This window comes from Monopterus albus, unplaced genomic scaffold (genome assembly GCF_001952655.1).
Source record: "Monopterus albus unplaced genomic scaffold, M_albus_1.0 scaffold2.1, whole genome shotgun sequence".
NCBI classification, from domain to species: Eukaryota; Metazoa; Chordata; class Actinopteri; order Synbranchiformes; family Synbranchidae; genus Monopterus; species Monopterus albus.
In genome coordinates, this window is record NW_018127882.1 from 7,670,046 (window position 1) to 7,688,157 (window position 18,112).

Below are 18,112 nucleotides of genomic sequence, written 5' to 3' on the forward strand. Positions count from 1 at the left end.
TTGGGTCCTGAAATGCTGGGCATTTGGAATTTGGGTCCTTTGAGTTTTGCATCAGGACCTTCAACATCAATTTCTGGTCCCTTAATGCCAACTTTAGGTGCCTTAACATCAATGCCACCCTTGGGAAGTTTTATATCAACATCTGGACCCTCCAGTTTTGGGACATTGATGTCAAGTGATGGCATTTGGATTTTAGGCATTTGAATTCCACCCTTAGGCCCATGGATGTCGACCTCTGGACCTTTGATGTCAAGATCGGGTGTTTTAATGTCTCCCTTAATCTTTGGAATGGACATGTCCACTTCACCTTTGATTTTTGGAGCTTTCATATTGAAATCTACTTCTGGAAGTGAAAAAGATGGTCCTGAAATGGTGGGCATGCTAATTTTGGGTCCTTTCATTTTACCACTTGGACTTTCAATGTCAACATGTGGTCCTTTGATATCCACTTCAGGGGCTTTGAGGTCAATATCCGGTTTTGGAAGACTGACATCAATGTCTGGTCCCTCCAGTTTTGCACCTTTTCCTCCAAAATGTGGCATTTTAAATTTAGGCATTTTAAATCCTCCTTTGGACCCATCGATATTAACATCTGGTCCTTCAATGTCAAGCTTGGGAGACTGGATTTCACCCTCAATCTTTGGAACTGACACATCAGCATCTCCCTTAATTTTGGGCCCTTTCAGATTAATATCCCAGTCAGGCAGCTTGGGTCCTGAAATGCTGGGCATTTGGAATTTGGGTCCTTTGAGTTTTGCATCAGGACCTTCAACATCAATTTCTGGTCCCTTAATGCCAACTTTAGGTGCCTTAACATCAATGCCACCCTTGGGAAGTTTTATATCAACATCTGGACCCTCCAGTTTTGGGACATTGATGTCAAGTGATGGCATTTGGATTTTAGGCATTTGAATTCCACCCTTAGGCCCATGGATGTCGACCTCTGGACCTTTGATGTCAAGATCGGGTGTTTTAATGTCTCCCTTAATCTTTGGAATGGACATGTCCACTTCACCTTTGATTTTTGGAGCTTTCATATTGAAATCTACTTCTGGAAGTGAAAAAGATGGTCCTGAAATGGTGGGCATGCTAATTTTGGGTCCTTTCATTTTACCACTTGGACTTTCAATGTCAACATGTGGTCCTTTGATATCCACTTCAGGGGCTTTGAGGTCAATATCCGGTTTTGGAAGACTGACATCAATGTTTGGTCCCTCCAGTTTTGCGCATTTTTCTCCAGAAGGTGCCATATGAAATTCAGGCATTTTAAATTTTCCTTTGGAGCCCTCAATATTAACATCTGGTCCTTCAATGTCAAGCTTGGGAGAATGGATTTCACCCTCAATCTTTGGAACTGACACATCAGCATCTCCCTTAATTTTGGGCCCTTTCAGAGTAATATCCCAGTCTGGCAGTTTGGGTCCTGACACTGTTGGCATTTGGAATTTGGATCCTTTGAGTTTTGCATCTGGACCTTTAACATCAAGCTCTGGTCCGTGGATGTCAACTTCAGGTGCCTTAACATCAATGCTACCCTTGGGAAGTTTTACATCAACATCCGGACCCTTAGTCTCTGAAGGCTTTATGCCAAATTTTGGTATTTTGATTTTTGGAATTTCAATTCCACCCTCATGCATCTGGATATCAGTGTCCGGACCTTTGATGTCAACTTCAGCTGGTTTAATGTCTCCTTCAATTTGTTGAGACATATCCATGTCACCTTTGACTTTTGGTGCTTTCAGGTTGACATCCACATCTGAAATGGAAATGTTTGGTCCTGAAATAGTTGGCATGTTGATTTGGGGTCCCTTCGATTTTTTCTTCATCCCTTCGGTGTCAGGTTTTGGTAGTTTGATGTCAACATTAGGCCCTTTCATGTTTTCTTTGGTAAGGTTTATATCAGCATCTGGGCCTTCTACATTTGGAATGTTTATGCCAAATGATGGCATTTTAACTTTAGGAATTTTAATTTCACTTTTGGAGCCCTCAACATAAATATCAGGGCCTGTGATAGAAACCTCAGGAGCTTTGCCCCCATATGATGGTATTTTTATCTGAGGCATTCTGGAATCCCATTTTCCCCCTTCAATATTTACCTCTGGACCTTTAACGTTTCCAGGTATCTCAGTTGTTGATATTTTTATACCACTCACAGTGCCTTCAGTCTCATAGCCTGGAATATCAGTATCTATTTCAGATACCTTTATTTCTCCCTTTGTGTCTGGCAGGTTGGCATCAACCTCACCTTTCAATTTTGAACTTGTAAGGTTGACATCCACCCCTGTCATTGAAGTCTTATCTAGTCCTGGGGCATGCCCTGATGTCTCACTGCCTACTGCTATAACTGAACCTCCTGTCCTGCCACCTCTCAATTCAGTATCAATATCTATGAAACCTCCACCAAGTCTGACATTTGAAATATTGACACTGCCTGATCCTTTTGCCTGCGGATGACTGATGGTAAATTCGGATACTTTAACCTTAGTTCTGTCACCTAATCTGGTGTCATCACTTCTCTCCTCTGTAACTCCAAACCCTCCTATTTTAACTTGCTTACCAGCAGCGTGTGTGCTGTCTCTTAACATCATGCTTGTTTCTGACACCTGAAACTTCCCGTCTTCCTGCTCTCCATTCCCTCTTGAGATTTCAAGGCCTGTCTGGCCTTTACCCCCTGTTACTCCAAGGTTAGGCTCTTTGAATTTGAGACCTGTACCTCTTTCTTTTGCTACCTCTCTTGTTGTTGTTGTTGTTGTTGTGGTCTTAAAACCTGTACTGCCCCTTTGTGTCTCTGTGGAGCTAACATGTGGCCCAGTGTAGGAGATATTGCTTGACTCAAAAACTCCCTCTTCTGCTCCCTCTTTACCTGAAGGGCTGCCATGCGAGATTCTGATATGAGAAGAGGCATCTCCAGTTTCATGCCTTAGCCCCTTGAACTCTGGGCTTGAAAGTTCGAGTTGCTCACTTATGCCACTTGGCACATCCACAGTGTAGGTAGTAATGCGGCGGGTGATGGTAGTAATTGTGCTGCCATCACTGCTTGTGCTGCTGTGGCGCTCTGTGCGAACGTCTACTCCCTCTGCAAGGTCTTCAGATTTCAGCCTTGGTTTAATCTTTTTTGTATATATTCTCCTGTAGTCCTCATCATCCCCACTCTGTATATAGAAAAAGACAAGAAGGCATACAATATGTAAATGCCATTATACTATGTATATCATTCAGTAGTTTCTCGACAAACAAATCAGTCATCATAAAAACTTACAAGGATAATGTCTGGACTGGAACCTCCAAACCGGGTCGTTGTGCCTATTGGTGAACGACACGGTGTGCTCGAAGGAGAACAGTAAGGGGATTTTTCTCCTTTATTTTGTAGTTTCAGTCCAACCTTGTGGCGGTTTAGTGTCTTCAGTAGCTCAGCTGTTTCTTCTGAGCTCATGTTATCAAAGTAGATAGTGGCACCCACAATCTGGTCACCTATTAATTAAGTAAATAAAGACAGCAGCAAAGGGTCTGTTAAAAATATGAGAGATTAATCAGCATGTAGTGAGTCAAACCTTCATACATGATGACAGACACTGATTAGAGAAAAAAAAAGGGATTTGCTACCTTCATATACTTTTCCAGACCGTGCTGCAGGTGACTCTCCTTTTACTTCCTTAACAAAGATCTCTCCCCCACTTTTCTGTTCAATAGTCAAGCCAGTTTTGTCTGGACCCTCCCAATCTGGAAAGAGGACCTCCCTGGTTTCTTCCTCTTCAGCCATCTGTAAACAAAACCATTGAGGCGATGGGTTCAAAAAACAGGAGGAAAAAGTTATCTGGCAATAACTTCTGAATTTGCATCTAGGTACACACTACACAAGAAAGAATATAGAAAATACAAGGAATTTACTGTGAGTTTAATTTAATAAAATACCTTGTTTTTGCCTTCCTCTACTTAGGCCCTGGTGTGATGGAAACTATTTTGGTTTTCCTATATAAAGAAAACACAATGACAGTCTTTAAGAGAAAATAATGACAAACAACAAAACATCACTTTATGTTCACAAAGTATTCTATTCCAGGCAAAATGTTTTTCTTTTATCATTAACAACAATCCTGCTCTGCAAGTGTGAATTGTAGGATCCCATGGTGAACACTAGATGGTGTTAAAGCCCTGTAAGACAGGACACCCTCTACCACTCTCCACAAGACCAAACCTTCAGCACCCTCCCTCATACAGTAAGTGTTCTGTGTTTTGGACAAACCACACCCTGCCCTGAGGAAGGCAGCTCAATACTGCACATACACTCCAGCTCCAATGTCAACAGAGAACAATGACGGTTGAAGGTTGAAGCTGCCTTGCTTTAAAGAAACCCACAGAGGTGCAGAAATGCACAGTAAAACCATACTGTTGTAAATCAACATCTTAGCACACACCCTTCTCTCAATAACAGACATGCACACCTACAAACAGTTACAGTTTGTCAAAGCAAGTACACATGGAATGCACATCACAGTTCTCATTCTGTTTATTAATGACCACTACATGTCAGTTTCTATCTAGGCTGACCACATAGTTGTTGTAATGGTACTCATGTCTACTACTGCATCACAAAGTTGATCACTCACTTTTAAGATGCACTCTGAAATTTATAAAAGCACACATACTGTATGTTACATTTGGGTATGGTCATTAGACTTTACTAAATGTTGCTAGCCATGACATAGAAACCTTTTAAATAAGCAAACAATGATGCAACAATTCATCTTATTTCTGTTCGATCATATCAATCAAATTTACTGGCATTTTTAACATTTATATAACTGTCTATCAACCAACACGGCAATAATAGACCTCAGACCTGTCTCTTTAAACATGCTGAGTAGTCCTATCCACTCCTTTTTGGAACAGACAATCCATTGTTTCATTAATACCAAACGCTCCAAAACCCACCCCTTAAGTTGCACAAGCTGTCTGAGTTATGTGTATCTACCGTATGTAGCCTCCAATGCTTTGCATGTTTTACATTGTGTTTCTTTGGCACATATTTTGTCCATTTTCTCCTGCATACATACACATCATCAATTTGATGTTTCATGCCTTGTTCTAAGACAGTGTGTGTACACAAAGACACATGGAACCAAACCAACCAACCTTTGCATTAACAGACTACCCTTTCTATCACCTATACTAGAGCTGCCCAGCTATTTAATGATTCAGTACATGAACCAACAGCTCAGTGTGCAGAAGGCTTACTGAGCCTAATGACCCCCAGTATTAGCAGAACTGTATAAGAAAAAATGTCCATTATCCAAAGCAAAATAGACTATTGTAAATTGTTTCATTCAAAATGCCAAAGTCACTCATGAAGCTGTGCTGTCATTGCTTAAGTTGATCATGCCAACAGTAACCAGTCAATATTTGACAGTACCAAAACTTTTATTTACAGAATGATACTGCACCATGATGCAGTGAAAAAGCTGAATTACCACAATTCATTGAGAGTACCATTCTGCTGCTGCTTGGTGCAGCGTGCCACAAACTGTGCTACCATTTAGAAAGTTTCAGTAGTCTATGTGCATGTAATCACAAAATGGCAATACTCTCTCTACGGGATGGCAAAAAAGAAACAGGATATGAGTCATGGTGGAAGACCATTGTTATAGGCCAGGCTTTCCCCTTTAAGACGTACAGCCTTATACAGTAGGTAATGCTTGCTGTTGTTGTCAGAAGTTGTGAAATGTGTGCCCCATCGGAATGAGAAGACCACCTCAGGGGACAGACTCCTTTTACATGCAGCCATGGGTGGGGAAAATACCAACAGTAGTCAGCTCTAAGTGTATAGATGAATTGTAATGCAGTTAACTGAGCATCAAAGTCCACATGCAGTGTTCGTGTTACCTAGACAGAATAAAGCCTGTGTTTTGAATGAAGTTGGCTGGCCTCTTTCTTCACTTCCCCACCAGAAAAGCCTGGACCTCTAAGGCTAGTTACCAACTATGAGCCAGGGCTAAAGCAGTTTAGCCATGAACCAGAGGTCCCCAACTATGGTTCTGGGTCACAGATCTGGGCAGGTAACATCATATTCGAGAAAGTTACAACTAAAAATAAGTTGGATGCTGCAAGAAATAAACCAGAATTAACATTGGTGTGACTTTTAAAAGATGGTGACAACTGAGACCAAAAGGAGCTGAAAAGTGATGCCACGGTGGCTGTATTTCCACTGGACAGGTCAGCTGTATAGGCTTTGTTTTGTTTGGGGGGTATTTGTTATTTTCCTGAAATCTGTAAGTAGTAGTCAGGTAGTGTGAGTTGCAGTGCGCATTGTTTTGGGGGAGTGGCTTTGGAGGGATGTCAGAACAAAAGGGTGGGATTTCTTTAGTTGTCTGTTTTCAAAATCAAACTTCCTCTTCCTGGTTTTTCCAGGATTGCCAGCCCTATCTTTAAGAGCTCAGGTGCGAGGAACAATGCATCGCTGAGATTCTAGTTGCAAAGCTAGATTTCCATTTGTCCATAAACATCCATTTAATGTCTGTATAAATAGTATTTTAAGAAAACTAAGTTTTGCCTTGTTTTTTGTACAAATAGCTGAAAATGTTCAATCTGAGATTCAATTACTTAAAAGCACACAAACATTTCTGCCATATAGTTTGCACTACTTTATAGTAAATAACCTAATTACACCAGCCACAAATCCGTCCCCATTCACTGAAGCTGCCATGTTGTTCTATAAGACAGCAAACTGCTGGGAACAGGAGGTACCTGAGGCGAAGATAAAGAACAAGCTGTTTTACAAGGATCAGTAACATGGATCATTCGCTCAACAGCCAACAGCTACTCTTATCACACTGCCAATATACAGTATTTTAAACAAATAAGGACTGAAGAAGACAGTGATGTCTCACAGGTTTTGTTCTATAACAATATGTTGCAAATCTAGGGGGTGCATGCATACATCATTAATGAGTATGCATCAATTTTTTCCCTCTGCCTGAACACCTGCACATTCAATTATCAAACATCACGCTGCAATTAACAAACATCCAAATTTCTGAAGAAACATCAAAATCAGAACAGTCAAGACTAATGGTGATTAAACTAAACTTAATAGAGCAGCAACACTGTAAAGAGAAGGGTGTTTAAAAAAAGCATTAATAAATTGACAGTTTGGAGAGTCAAGTGATGAGTCAAGTGATTTGTAAACTATCTGTCCTTGTTTGCTCATAACACATAACAAGCGATGCACCAAATAACTCAAGCCAATAAACAGACTGGTCCTCCATGGTTGGGAATACTGGAAAATACATTCAGTGCTTTGAGACACTAAGTCTTCTCTCTTGAATAACTTTTTGCAGACTCTCGGGGCTGTGCAGCAAGGATCAGGGCTGCTGACACTGATACCTGAGAAAGATGACGCCAACCACTGACAGACATCTACAACCTGATTTCCCCACCCCCACCCCCCCTTCACGTCCCTCTTTCTACCTTATTGTGCCTTGAAGCATGAACATATCAAGACCTAAAGCCTTATAATATCTGCAACATTACAATATATTTTTATCAAATAGAGTTGAACTGAGTATGGAGGGGACAAAGAAGGCAGTTTGCAATATCAAAAACCCAGTTTTAGCTGCTGCACTTATGTAGATCAAATTCCTCTCAGGTCACCCAACAGTACCAGTTACAATATATTAACCAAGCTCTTCTAATCCCCATCTCAAAATATTTGTGCTGAGCCTAAAGAAGGTGTGTTTTCCCCATAGGCCTCAGTGCAGCTCATTTTACACAGCCACCTTCTGTCTTCATTGAGTCAATGAAAACATAAAAATAGCTGATGATTTTTTCCCACATGATCTGGGTTTCCACATGCTTCTTAGTGCTTATTGCACAGAATGTTTGACAAGAGGCCAGCAAATGTTAAACGTTTTAACTCTCAGACACGTCACATATTATTGTTGGCTGGGTTAAGCTTTTAGAAAAAAAAAAACGTACAGATGGAAAGGGAAGGCAACATTCATGTGTTCACAAAAATCTCAGATCAAGAGCAAGGGAGAGGAAACTGTTTTCTTATTTCTCCATTTCTCACTGAAAGGAATAACCTCAGGAAACAATTCTACTACTCTCTTTGCATTCCCTCCCGATCAGTCTGTCTATTTTCAAATATAACCACTTCTTTCCTCCTCCTGTATTTTACTCTTGCTCTATGATCGAGTCAACTATCTTTGTTCTCACAGCTTTGACATATTTCTGGCAGCAAGCTGTAGGGAGGAGCTGAGACTTGCAGCAATAAAGGAGAGAAGAAGGAACAGAGCGTGAGAGGGAGATGGTAAGAAGAGGAAATGAGTAAGAAAAGTAAGATAGCAAGAGAGAAATGGTTGTGAGACAGGCCTGTGGGATGTTAGCCTATGACTTAACAGTAAAAAAGGAAAAAGGCAGCCAAGCGGGAATGAGCCACCATAGAAGTTGCACTGTGCACTGGGGGTCCATGTCCTTTTTCATTCTTTAGTAAACTTATTCTCACGTATCTGAACACCCCTCTTTAGACAAGTTTAGAATGTGCCCTAACACAGCATAAACTAGTTTGAAACAGAGCAAAGATTAATCCAAATGATGACCCCAAGAAGATCATATGAATATATTTGGATTGTGTTGTAAACAGATGCTAAATAAATAAGCCTCTGTTCTTGGGATCATAAGACAGGCAGCCAGTCTGTAACAACAACCAACTAGTCCTCTGTGCTTTCCCTTTCATTTCTCTGTCCTTCATGCCATAGAACAACATTCCTGAAGTCACATGTCCTTAAATTTGATAAAGCATAGTTAAAAAGCTTTGAAGGAAATTTAGGCTAGAGAGATACAGAGAAGCTCATCTATCCATCATGTTTTATTATAGTTTGGTGTGTGTGTTGAGCAAGCAGGGGGCGTGTGTTAACTAAAGTGCAACCACAGAACATTTCTGGATATGCCTCTCTTATAACCTGCCATAGGGCTATATAGGCAGCATATGGTTTAGGTTTAGTATTGGCTTTTCTGCTACTGGCTTTGCCACCTCTGCGTAAGAATAAACCTTCCACACATGCTGACTACAGACAGTTAAAGTAGCGTGAGCTGGGCAGGCATGTGACAAGGTTGTTTTATAAGAAGGGGAAAGGGGTTTGAGCAGAACAGGTGGTCACCGGGGGGAGGAAAGAGGGGCGCCAAGAGGTGGCACAGGCAACAGAAGTAACCAAGTGTCAGGTTTCCAAAAGACAGGTCTTTCACAGCTGAATGGCAGAAGCATGGCCTTCCAGGTTCAAAGGAAACTTTGCAACAAACATTCTAACAGAGGTTTGGTGTCTCGCTGCATAATAGGACATTGTTCTAAGATGACACTGACAAGATGGTCTTGCAGTGTAGTGACAGGTAGTGAGATATTTAGTTTTCTTTGCTTTATTTAACCGGTAACAGATGTGGTGCGAGGATCGTTTGCATTACACCTAAGGACACTAACCTCGGATTGCTCAAGCAAAGCCGAGAGGCTTCAGTCTGATGCTGTGGTTCTTCTTTTTTGACTTCTGTTGACATAAACAAAAAACAAAAATTAGAGTTTACATAACATCATATTTTAAAAACATTTTAAAAAATGAATTGCTAAGGGTCCTTTGGAAAAACCGTTACAAACAAAATCAATAAATACAAAATAAATCCTATCCTGAATTCATCATGGTTCTCACCTATGTAGTATCATACCATATTTCATGTTTGTTTGACAGATAACAAAGCCTGTTTCTCACATACAAGTTACTGCAGCATCAGGAGGTCTGGCACATGGCACAGAAATCTACCCAGTGTATACTGTGGCTACATTCAGAATTTAACCGTGGCCTTTTTGTATGGATGCACAGTAGACCTTTCAAAGTCTTAAGATGTTTTAATAAATAACCAACCAGTAGAAGCGGTATTGACCCTGGCATGTAATTATGCAAAACACACACCTTTAACTAAATCCAGGTTCTTGTTTGGTGTGGCTCTCACTTCTACAGAAGAGGAGATACGCTGACATACTAATGCACTATCTATCCAGAATCCCCTTCAGTTTGATGGAGTTCAAAAACAAAATCCAGGTCTAGAGGAATATGAAAAGAAAATGCTCTTTTAAAATATACTTATGAAATCCTCTGCTGTAGTTTCACTGCTCAAGTGATGACTGTGAGAGAAGACTGTATTGCCAAGGTGTGAATTGTTAAACCACTCTAGTATAACAGTAGAAATGGGCATTCATATAAGTCAGTAAAATGGAACTGTATTCACTGTTTGGATTCTTACTGCTGTTATGTAATGCAAAGTCTGTCTTACTCACTGTAACTAGCCCAAAAACTCACAGAACTTTCAAGGATTATTGCTTTGTCCCACCAGCATGTTGTGAAACAAAGCCTTCTCTTTGTCAGCCCCAGTGAAACAGAACCAGACTTGATGTGTGTAAAGACAGGCATCTACCAGTGGGAACATGTCCTTCAGAAAAATTCTTCTGGCTGTCCAAACCCATAATTAACCTCCCCCTCTCCAGTGCGGCACGTTTAATAAATCACATTGCTCATTACTTTGGTGAAAATTATGCCAAATAACTGCATTTGTGAGACTGGGACAATTTCTAAGCAGACAGATTTTAAAGACCTAAAACACTTAATGCAGCTACTAAGAGAAAGTGACTGAATGTGCTCCTCAAAACCTGCAACACTGGTGCAAAGCTTGTAAAATGACTAATTCTGCTTAAGAATGCATTGTTGTTGACGGCTTTTTTTGAACTGGTCCTATACTAAAGTCGATGGGACACACTTGAAATAAATGCCAGCTAGTACGTGGTTGTCATTATGTTTGTCTAGGGAGACAGCAGCTGTGTATACTCTCTTGCACATACTTTTGTTACAGAACCACATTTGTCAGGCTGCCATGATGGGTGTTACTCAGGTACAGGGCTGACTGAAGGACATTTTTCCAAAGTACCTATCCAATGGTGAGATGTGTTAAAAAAGCTGCCTTTATCAATGATGCCCAAAACAAAATGAGTTTATGTGAGGTCAAATAAGACTTGAGATTTCTTGAAGTGATCATCAACAGTGGACAAAGCAAATAAAAACGTCCTGTAAAGCAGAATCCATGAGGCGGATCATACTGCTTTGCCTCTGTGCTCTGCTTACAGCGGGAACAGCTCAGCACACAGCCCCACCCAGAACTCTGGTCACACACATTCCTTGATAGAGCTGTCAGGCCAGCTGGAAGGGAGCCCAGCCTCTCCCCACAGTGACTAACTCTCAAAGAAATGTCCTCTTTCGGAGTTTGACTCCAGTTTTATTCTATGCTGCCCACCCTGTACCCTGCCAGAGCGACCACCCTCCTGCAGTCTGCCCAGCACAAAAACCAACCTCCAGGTTCTGCTCAAATAAACAAGTGCAACACACTTAGTAAGACATGCACATTTAACACTATTTACACATAATTTCTTTAGTTGTCTCCACCTGTGAATTTGGCTGATGCAACAAAGAGCCCTTTATGCGTCACTGCTGTCTCTTCCTATGCCCTGAGGACACATACCTCAAGCATCCAAATTTATATAGCTTACACTTTAGTAGGTCACCGCACACTGGAGGCTGATCAAAGAGGACTGGGGTTGTTTACCATGTCAAATCAATAGTAGTGTAACAATGATTAAAGTTCAGCTGTAAGTGAGCCAGGCACAGCAGTGCTAGTGAGTGATAAGATCTGATTATGAACAAATAAAAAGGCCTCAATGCTGAGACAGAAAGAGGGAGAGAGGAGCACTGACTAAATCAGTCTTGTCAAAACAGAATAGATTTAGTCAAATCAACTGAAATAGAATAGATTCCCTGTTCCACTCTCTGCATTTCTAGTTTGGCAAAGCAAGTACAAATACAAAGAGATACAGCAGCAGGATCCAGCAGAGGCTCATCCCCCTGTCAAACATGCAGATAGGACAGGAATGTGTGACGCAGTAAAAAGGAACACACATCAGAATAAACGGTGCTTTTCTGCATTCCATAGACAACATAGGCCTAAAACCAAACCGCAAGTCCTGCAGAAGACACAAAGCCTGCTCACTGACGCCTACATGGCCTGGTGCTGATTAAACCATCATGACTTTGGCGGGAGTTGTTCATCAAACAAAGAAACTAAAGAGAACTCAAAATCCTCTTCTCATGCTTTTACAAAAACACAAACAAAACAGGGGTTGCACTGAGAGTATGTGTTAGCCATGTCTTGGTTTTTGAGTAAATTATAGTAAACGGAAATGTTCTATAGTGTATCAAGTGATTCTTGCCAGATAACTCAGGGTTCCTATCATTACTCATTGTTCTCTATTACACCCTAGGACATCCAAGGGAGGGTCTTACTTGAAATTTCCTCTCCTGGGGTTTCTTCCATTTCTTCCTAATGCACTAAGGCTTTAAGGGGAGTATTTCTTAGTCTTTTTAGGACCTTAGGCTGCACCACCAACAGGCCTTTATATTACACTGAGTCATTTTGTTATACTGGGCTTTACAAAAAAGGCTTTATATTTAAAAGAACACAGTAGTAATGTTTTTGCAAAAATAAAATAGCTGAAGTTCTGAAATGGGAAGTGAACCTGGGCTGGGCCAGTTTCAGAGCACAGAACACTGATCAACTAACAAAGTAAAAAAAAAATAAAAAAAAACATAAGATGAAGAGAAGTAGAGCCATGTTTCTTCTCCACCAAGACATACAGAATGACTTAGTTGAGGATGCAAATTTAAAACCTGCAAAACTAGTTCCACCTGAAAGAGAGAGTGAAAGAGACAAAGGAGACTGAAGTTCACATAATTCTGTTACATAAATAAGATATTATGTGAGGTTTACACACATCCATAGCAACCCTGTTAACTGCCCAACTTCAAATGAATTTCATTGCCAATTTTGTCAAGATTTGTTTCAGTCTGTGAACAAGAACAAATGCAACTTCATTCACAGAGCAGGAGGCAAGACATTTAAGAAGAGGGATAGACGGCAACCATAGCAGCAGAACATATACATATAAGACTTCCTTAGTGGTGGAAGTTGAAGCATAATTTATTCTTACTACTTATGCCACACAAGAATAGTGCTGAGTTGTTTAGAACAAAAGAGAGTCCTGAACTGTGGGGAGTACCATCCTTGGACATCTTGTGCCAGATAAAGAAAGCCTAAATTTACATTCCAAGCCCTGGTGCCCTGATATTTTGGTGCCTCATTCCAAAAAGACTTTTTGATGTTGCAAGACATTCCTTGTGCAGGGAAACATTGCTTGCAGTGATTGGGGTGCAGATCAGATAGGCTGTGCAGTAAAGCAACAGTTATGTAGGAGGTATTGTTTTTGTATAGTTTTGTATAACAGATGGTTGGCAGAGCTGTAGAAAGTTACTGGCTTATCAGAAAAAAAATTATTCACACCCTTTTCAAATTCCATGCTTGCATTAAGTCCCACCAGGCTTAAAGCTACAATAAGGAAGTCTAAGCTGCATCCATTTGCATAGGTGTGACTTACACAGGTATTATGTGACTTGTGCTGACTGTTGATCATACCCTTTAAATCAGTATTTCTCAACAACAAGGCAAGTGATGCTAATGATAGTCACTCCGCAGAGCTCATCAAGGACATGCTGAAACATTCCAAACCAGCGTTTAATGGATGAGAAGGGAGTGGCTTCTGGACGGATTGACTAGAAAGACTACGCTTAGGTGTTCATTTGCAGGAGGAGAAGATTTTAACTTCTTTCATCCAAGTGGTTGTTTGTCTGCAAAGGTACTTTTGTTGTATTTAACCTAGGGGTGTGACTTCAGTGAGTTTGCTGGAACTTCAGGATGTCAGAATGCCAAGCTACAGTTGCAACCAACCTCCCCTTTTTTTCCAAATTCGTCACTACATCTACCTCCCTCTTTTTACATCTCTCTGTCCCTTGTCCCAACCACCCACTCAACAAGCCCATGAGGAAATGGAAGAGGAAGTGTGCTAGAGAGCAGTTTCTTTCCATTTCACAGTGGCATGGCTGACTAACACCACTCCTCTCATCGGTCCTTTTCGTCAACAGGGCAAAAATACATAGTGACTCTGATGGAATATCTTGATGTGGTTAAGCTAAGATTCAGTCATGAGACATGTCCTTTTCTTCAGGCTATGAGGTTGCTGTCATATGAGTAGCAAATGCAACAAAATCTCCATGAGTGGTACTCACAGATTATTGGCTCCAATGACTTTTTGAAATTAGAAATACCTTACATTACTTTAGGTGACAACATAATACAGCCTCTGTACTGCTTCAGTGGTATAAAGTACACGTTTCGATTTCAACAAACTGTATCCGCCCCAGTCCAAACTGAGGCCCTGGTAACTGGCATGTGTTTTAGCTGCAGGCAGTCAGGAACCAGTTCTGAAAGTTTTCACGCTTGAAACACAAGTTCCATGTTTATTATTTGTATAAGTCTATGCCCCCGTTTGCAGCAAAACTCTACACCTGTAGTAACATACACTTTGCACTATATTATCAAAAAGCAAAACATGAACTGCTGAAATTCTAAAAACACATATGAACATATTATAGCTTAAATGCCTACTGCCCAACAACCATTTAACCCTGTGTCACCATTTGGCTCTTTGAGCAGTCTGCGTCATATCCACCTTGACAAGAGCAATTTGAGAAATGCCAGAGCTTTACAGCTGTGGGATACTCAACATGGGTTAAGTCTGTGCAGAGCGGAGCAAAGCACAGCCCTTCTCTGCACTGAAATGACTTTTGGGTGTGGCAAGAGGGAGCTGTGGAGGACAGGCAACTGCCACCAGAGAAATTTGACTTTCAACCAAGACTTCACATAGCATTATGTCTGGTCTGGATTTTTATCTGCTTCTCCCTCAACTTGAAGAAACACATTGTGTCAGACACAGACCAGACGATATGTGATGATTCTAGTTTGAACCAGAAGTAGAAAGATGTTTTAAAATATATTACTCCCCTCCTCATCCCCATCCCCCCTCACTAACCCACTCCTTGACTCCCCCGTTTTCTTCCCTCCTTCTCCTTTCCCCTTTTCCTCCCTCGTTGCCCTCCCCTGCACGCCCTGGCCAGCAGTCCACATTAAAAGATCTAAAGTAAATTTAAAAAACTGAAATCGCTCTCTGACCAAGACTTTAAAAGTACGTCATGAAAATCCATACACGCCTCAGCACAAGGCAGCGGTTTTCAAACTTTCTCTTACATAACAGTAGCTGGAAAAACAGTAAACTGATTTATATCATACCTATAACCTTCATACAACTTCACCAAATGCAAATGCAAACCACAATAGTTAATATATGCAGTTTTCATTGTTCTATATGGCCCTCCAACATCATGGATAGGCAGAAAAGTGTTATGATTTCATGGACCCCCCTGGACACCCCATGAAGGATAGTTGGATGTGCTTCAAGGGATCCACGGTGACATTTGCCCACGGCACACATAGGATTGTTCTTTTTTTTTTTTTTGGCTGTTAAGGGTGTGCCTCTGCGAGAAGACAGCAAGGCAAGAAGAGAGGGAGGAAAAAGGGAGGAGGTGGAGGGAGGTAGAGGAGAGGAATCCACACCCAAGCTTGTTGCTGCAGGCTCTGACAGGGAAGTACCTTTACTTTTTAAACTTCCAAGTCACAGCAAAAGGGTGTTGGACAGAAAAGGCAAACACCTGAACAATAGCATCAAAACACAAAACCTGACACTTCTTCCATTAAACTGGAATATTTCAGTGCTGAAAAAGTTTACAATCCTCTAACTAGAGATTATAAATATGGAAAGAGCATCCATCTTGCACAATATTCAAATAACCACAAAGATGAAGAGCAATTTTAGCCACTACCTCTCATTTTTAAAGAGAGTTAAGCACCTTTATGCGTCTAGGATAACAGCCTTTGTGCGCAGTTAAAGGAAAAGTGAAGTGCGCAACTCCAGTTAAGTCCTCTGCATTCATGTGGCGACCCTGGGTACACACCCACTTCTTATGTCCAGCACTATTTTAAATCAACATTTGAAACTTATGAGGACATTGACACAAGCCTACAGCCACTTTACTCTCACAGAACAACTAAAGTAATATTCCACATGTTTGCACTGCATCCAACTGAACACCACAGCTAAACTTCCGTCAAGAAAAAACCACAAGATAAGATAACACTAGAGATAAACAGCAATTTTACCACTGATACACAGGCTCACTACAAGTGTCTGTTGCAGTATTACAGGAAGTTTTTACAACTTAGCGTTTTAACCTTTGGCCGATGTATCGAAAGTGAATTGCTATTTTGCAGCATAATTAAGTTTTAAACAAAGCACAAAGTTCAGAAACAGTATTAATAAAAACACATAGACTTAAATCAGAGTTTTTTCTAAGCATATCTTTACCTGTGCGCAATCTTTGCGCCCAAGAAGCCTCAATCCACCTTGAGCATCCTTGAAAACTTGTCCTCTCCTTTCTCCTCAGCCGAAGAAAAGCACTTCTTCCAGTCACAACTTTGCAGTTTATTAGGATTCTGTCACTCCTTTCCTACTTCTCGATCAACCAAGTTTCCAGGGCGTTTTCTCTCCCTCCTTCCTATGAGTTGACTTTAACTCCTTTTTTTTTTGTGAGTGCCTGCTCCTCTTGGCTGAGCAGAGTGGTTGACAGGGAGCTGGGTAGGGCTCCTGGTTTGCAGAGGGAGGGGAATGCCGTGGAGGGAACTAGTGTGAGGGAGTGGTCCTCAGCAGCCGTGGGACCACCCACTGCTTCACACAGAGGGCTCTGATGACATGCTTAAATAATGAAAACACATAAGATGTTTACATAAGACGTTTACATTAAATATCCATCTAGATTTATCACATACACTTTAACAGCAGTCAATGCCTTTGAAACAGTGTTTATACTGTCAAAGTTAACAGTGACTGAGAAAATATTTTTTGTGTTTGCTTAAATAACATATGGCTCATACTAAATACAACATAATGTAACATTGTTGGCATAGCTTTCAAGATTTTGCTTCATTTTCTATGCAGTAAAAACACTAGAGAAAACTGCACCGACTGTTCAAGGCAAGTGACGCACCTCACTATACCCAGCTGACACCCATACACAATAAGTGGCTTGCATAAATGCTTACACAATTCTGCGAAAGGGTAGCCATTCAAATCTCTTGTATTTTTCCTATCTTACGTTGTCATTCTATAGTTTGCTTTAAAAAAAAGGTTTAAATTGTCTCTCGCCAGTTTTTGCTCTACATTTCAGGATAACAGTGAAGGAAAGGCACCACAAAACAAACAATGACATAGCCATATGATTACAGCATTGAAATTACTACACACAAACTGACACAGAGTTATCATTAACAAAATGACTCATGAATGAGTCCTCTACTTAGGACAAAATGTGTATTTACAAGACAAGATTTTCTAAAGACTTCTTAACAATGCCCACACTGCACCAGATCTTGCTGAATTGCAAAAGATGCCTAGGTTACATGAAATAACTTGATTTCTCTTTTGAATTTTAAAATGTAAGATTTTGAATGCATGCTTCACATACTTTGTCATCACCTCACCTCACCCCACCCCCCCACACACACAATTTCTTAAGCTGGAAACAACAACTGTAACCATAACATCAGCAACAGTCAGTATGAATACCAAACTCTACCACGTATATTTTTGTAAAAGACAGAAGCACCTCTTATTCTCATATATAGTGCCCGACATACAACCCACTGTTATTTCAATAGATTTAAGAATAAGCCATGAAATTATTATGTTTTTATTTCACAATATTGTTTCTGCACACATTCCAGTCTCAGAGGCACAGGCTTTGTCTCTAGTGCTCAGGGCCAAAGCAAATAGGGCACAGTCTAACTCACTTCCAACATTAAACAGTAATTATTTACACACTTTGAGACTTTGGTTTAGAAAACTCAAAACGCTGCAAATGATCACTAAGAGGTAGAGAGTGGCAAAGTTGAATCTGTGCATATGTGTCAATGTGGTGGAGAAATAAAAGAAAATGACATGACATGACATGAGCCATTGCAACAGAGTTATACTGGGTGGTGCCTAAGGCAAAGTCATCCTGGGATTATGGGTATGGCACAGCAA

General features: G+C 40.7%; 1 protein-coding gene across 3 annotated transcripts in view; it reads right to left on the reverse strand.

The window, feature by feature from the left end:
* Positions 1 to 16,633, reverse strand: part of ahnak (AHNAK nucleoprotein) — a 37,407-nt gene extending 20,774 nt beyond the window's left edge. Inside the window, exons 1-6 of one of the 3 annotated variants that reach the window (XM_020594174.1) lie at positions 16,397 to 16,633; positions 9,470 to 9,533; positions 3,913 to 3,969; positions 3,604 to 3,760; positions 3,260 to 3,471; positions 15 to 3,152 (exon numbers count right to left, since the gene is read on the reverse strand). In XM_020594174.1, coding sequence (XP_020449830.1) covers positions 15 to 3,152; positions 3,260 to 3,471; positions 3,604 to 3,760 — 3,507 coding nt within the window. In that variant the 5' untranslated portion in view covers positions 3,913 to 3,969; positions 9,470 to 9,533; positions 16,397 to 16,633. The remainder of the gene's footprint in view (positions 1 to 14; positions 3,153 to 3,259; positions 3,472 to 3,603; positions 3,761 to 3,912; positions 3,970 to 9,469; positions 9,534 to 16,396) is intronic. The other 2 variants (XM_020594156.1, XM_020594165.1) reach the window with 2 other exon arrangements.
* Between the last annotated feature and the right edge of the window lie 1,479 nt (positions 16,634 to 18,112).